Source organism: Pinus tabuliformis, chromosome 9 (genome assembly GCF_031772625.1).
Source record: "Pinus tabuliformis cultivar Carrire ecotype Pingquan chromosome 9, CPIR1, whole genome shotgun sequence".
In the NCBI taxonomy this organism is placed as follows: Eukaryota; Viridiplantae; Streptophyta; class Pinopsida; order Pinales; family Pinaceae; genus Pinus; species Pinus tabuliformis.
In genome coordinates this window covers 1,046,686,780-1,046,688,962 of record NC_142307.1, presented here as the reverse complement: position 1 = coordinate 1,046,688,962, position 2,183 = coordinate 1,046,686,780, and the positions used below count along the sequence as shown (strand labels likewise).

General features: G+C 38.7%; 1 protein-coding gene across 1 annotated transcript; it reads right to left on the bottom strand.

The window, feature by feature from the left end:
• Positions 1-497: 497 nt before the first annotated feature.
• On the bottom strand, positions 498-1,867 carry LOC149152292 (disease resistance protein RPS5-like). The gene is made up of 3 exons (XM_089443437.1): positions 1,606-1,867; positions 1,298-1,522; positions 498-1,159 (listed from the first exon to the last, which is right to left on the bottom strand). The coding sequence occupies exons 1-3, from the start codon at positions 1,865-1,867 to the stop codon at positions 498-500; spliced, it is 1,149 nt and encodes a 382-aa protein (XP_089299563.1).
• Between the last annotated feature and the right edge of the window lie 316 nt (positions 1,868-2,183).

Here is a 2,183-nt window from a genome sequence, read left to right as displayed (position 1 = left end):
AGTTTTACTATTCTTAAGATGCGAAAGAGGGAACTTTCTAATTATCTCAAGGAGAACAATTTTTTGCTCATTTTGGACGATGTGTGGAATCAAATCCACCTGGAAGAACAATTGGGAATCCCCTTGGGCAATTATAAAGGTAGTAGAGTGGTAATCTCTATCCACAGCAAGGAAGTGATTCAAAGAATTAGGGCAAATGATGACTACTACATACATATAAAACCCCTATCCATGGAAGAAGAATGGTGATTATTTGACAGAGTTGCCTTCAATGTAGGCCATGCTCCTACAAAAACTATACAGGATATTGCTAGAAAAATTGCAGAAGAGTGTAATGGTTTACCGTCAGTGATAAATGTTGTCGCAACAGCAATGAGGGGTAATACTTTTGCTGATGAGTGGATTTTTTCTCTAACTCAAATGAAAAATGTAGATCCTGATTTTCTAAATATGTACAGTGGCATTGGTGAAGATCTCTATGGGCGAATCAAATGGAGTTACGGTCGTTTGAACAATCGTAACTTACAGAACTGTTTTCTATATTGTGGCACCTTTGCCGAAGACACAAAGATTGAGGTGGAGCAATCATCCATCACTTGTTCTGTAGGAAACCGGTCCAAATTTTGACTTTTTCTAAATAAAAATTTCTCTTCCTTTTCACCAATATGGAATGCCATATCACGAAGAATGTCATGAACTTTTATCCACTCCTTTTCACCAGTAATCATCCACCGCAAATTATTTCTATCTATAGCATGCTTAGACAAGCAACGTTCTACTAAAAGCTTTACATACCTGCATCCTACGTCTCCACTACTAACCAATCCCTCCCCTATCCACATCTCCACCAATTGCTCCACCTCAATCCTTGCATCTTTGGCAAAGGCGCCACAATATAGAAAAGAGCTATGTAAGTTACAATCGTTCAAACGATCGTAACTCCATTTGAGTTGCCCATAGAGATCTTCATCAATGCCATTGTACATCTTCAGAAAATCAGGATCTACATTTTTTGTTTGAGTTAGATCAAAACTCCAATCATCAACAGAAGTATAACACCTCATTGTTGTTGCGGCAACATTTATCACCGGCAGTAAACCTTTACACTCTTCTGCAATTTTTCTAGAAATATCCTCTACAGTTTTTGTAGGAGCATGGCCTGCATTCAAGGCAACTCTGTCAAACAATCACTATCCTTCTTCCATGGATAGGGGTTTTATATGTATGGAGTAGTCATCATTTTCCCCCGTTCTTTGAATCACTTCTCTATTGTGGGTAGATATTACCACTCTACTACCTTTATAAATGCCCAAGGGGATTCCCAGTTCTTCTTCCAAGTGGATTTGATTCCACACATCATCCAGAATGACCAGAAATTTCTTCTCCTTGAGATAATTAGAAATTTCCCACTTTTGCATGTCAAGAATAGTAGAACTTCTCTCAGCATTAGAATTGTCGATCCCCAGGTTTAAACTCATTTCTTTCGCAATAACACTTTGCAACTCCTCAATGTTAAACTTTTCTGAAAAAATTAACCAAATCATGTTTTCAAACACATTACCTTTCTTGTGGGTGGTAAATACCATTTTAGCAATGTCGTCTTGCCAGCGCCACCCATGCCAATGACGCCTATTACCCGAAATTGATGATCTTTTGCATCTTCAAGCCAATTATTCAGCCACATCTTCGCTGCTTTTATCCTCGAGCCCACAAGGCCAGACTCTGGTACTGGCTGAAGTAATGACCCTGCTTCCACTGGCTTAGAAGAAAAAATCCCTAGAGTATAACTTCTGGTTGAAATGGAATTTCCAAGATCATTGTGGTGCTCAATGATATTTAATTTGCATTCTCTAATTTTTCCACACATTCTAGGCTTGCAGAAGTGGCAATCTAAGAAATCTTTCCATTATTGGGAGCATTGTATGAAACTCGCCGCATTTTGTAGGGAAATTCAGAGCCTTTACAACCCATCATTCATAGGGGGAGGGATACTTCTTTGTTGATGTTGAAATTGGTTGACTGTGTCATCTAAGAATACTCTAGCACTACCTAGCTTTTCCCGTAGAAACTATGTGATTCTATCCAAGTGAATAACACCATCTATGGGTTGGACTAGTGGAGAAATAAAAATGCTAACAACGTTGCTTATGATATTGGCTACTACACCTATGCAAACAGCCTCC

Coding starts and splice junctions, on each gene's coding strand:
- LOC149152292 (XM_089443437.1), bottom strand. CDS start 1,867: ATGTGTGGAAAAATTAGAGAATGCAAATTAAATATCATTGAGCACCAC. Junction 1,523..1,605: donor CATTGGCATGGGTGGCGCTG/GCAAGACGACAT, acceptor TAATTTTTTCAG/AAAAGTTTAACATTGAGGAG. Junction 1,160..1,297: donor CCCCTTGGGCATTTATAAAG/GTAGTAGAGTGG, acceptor CCTTGAATGCAG/GCCATGCTCCTACAAAAACT.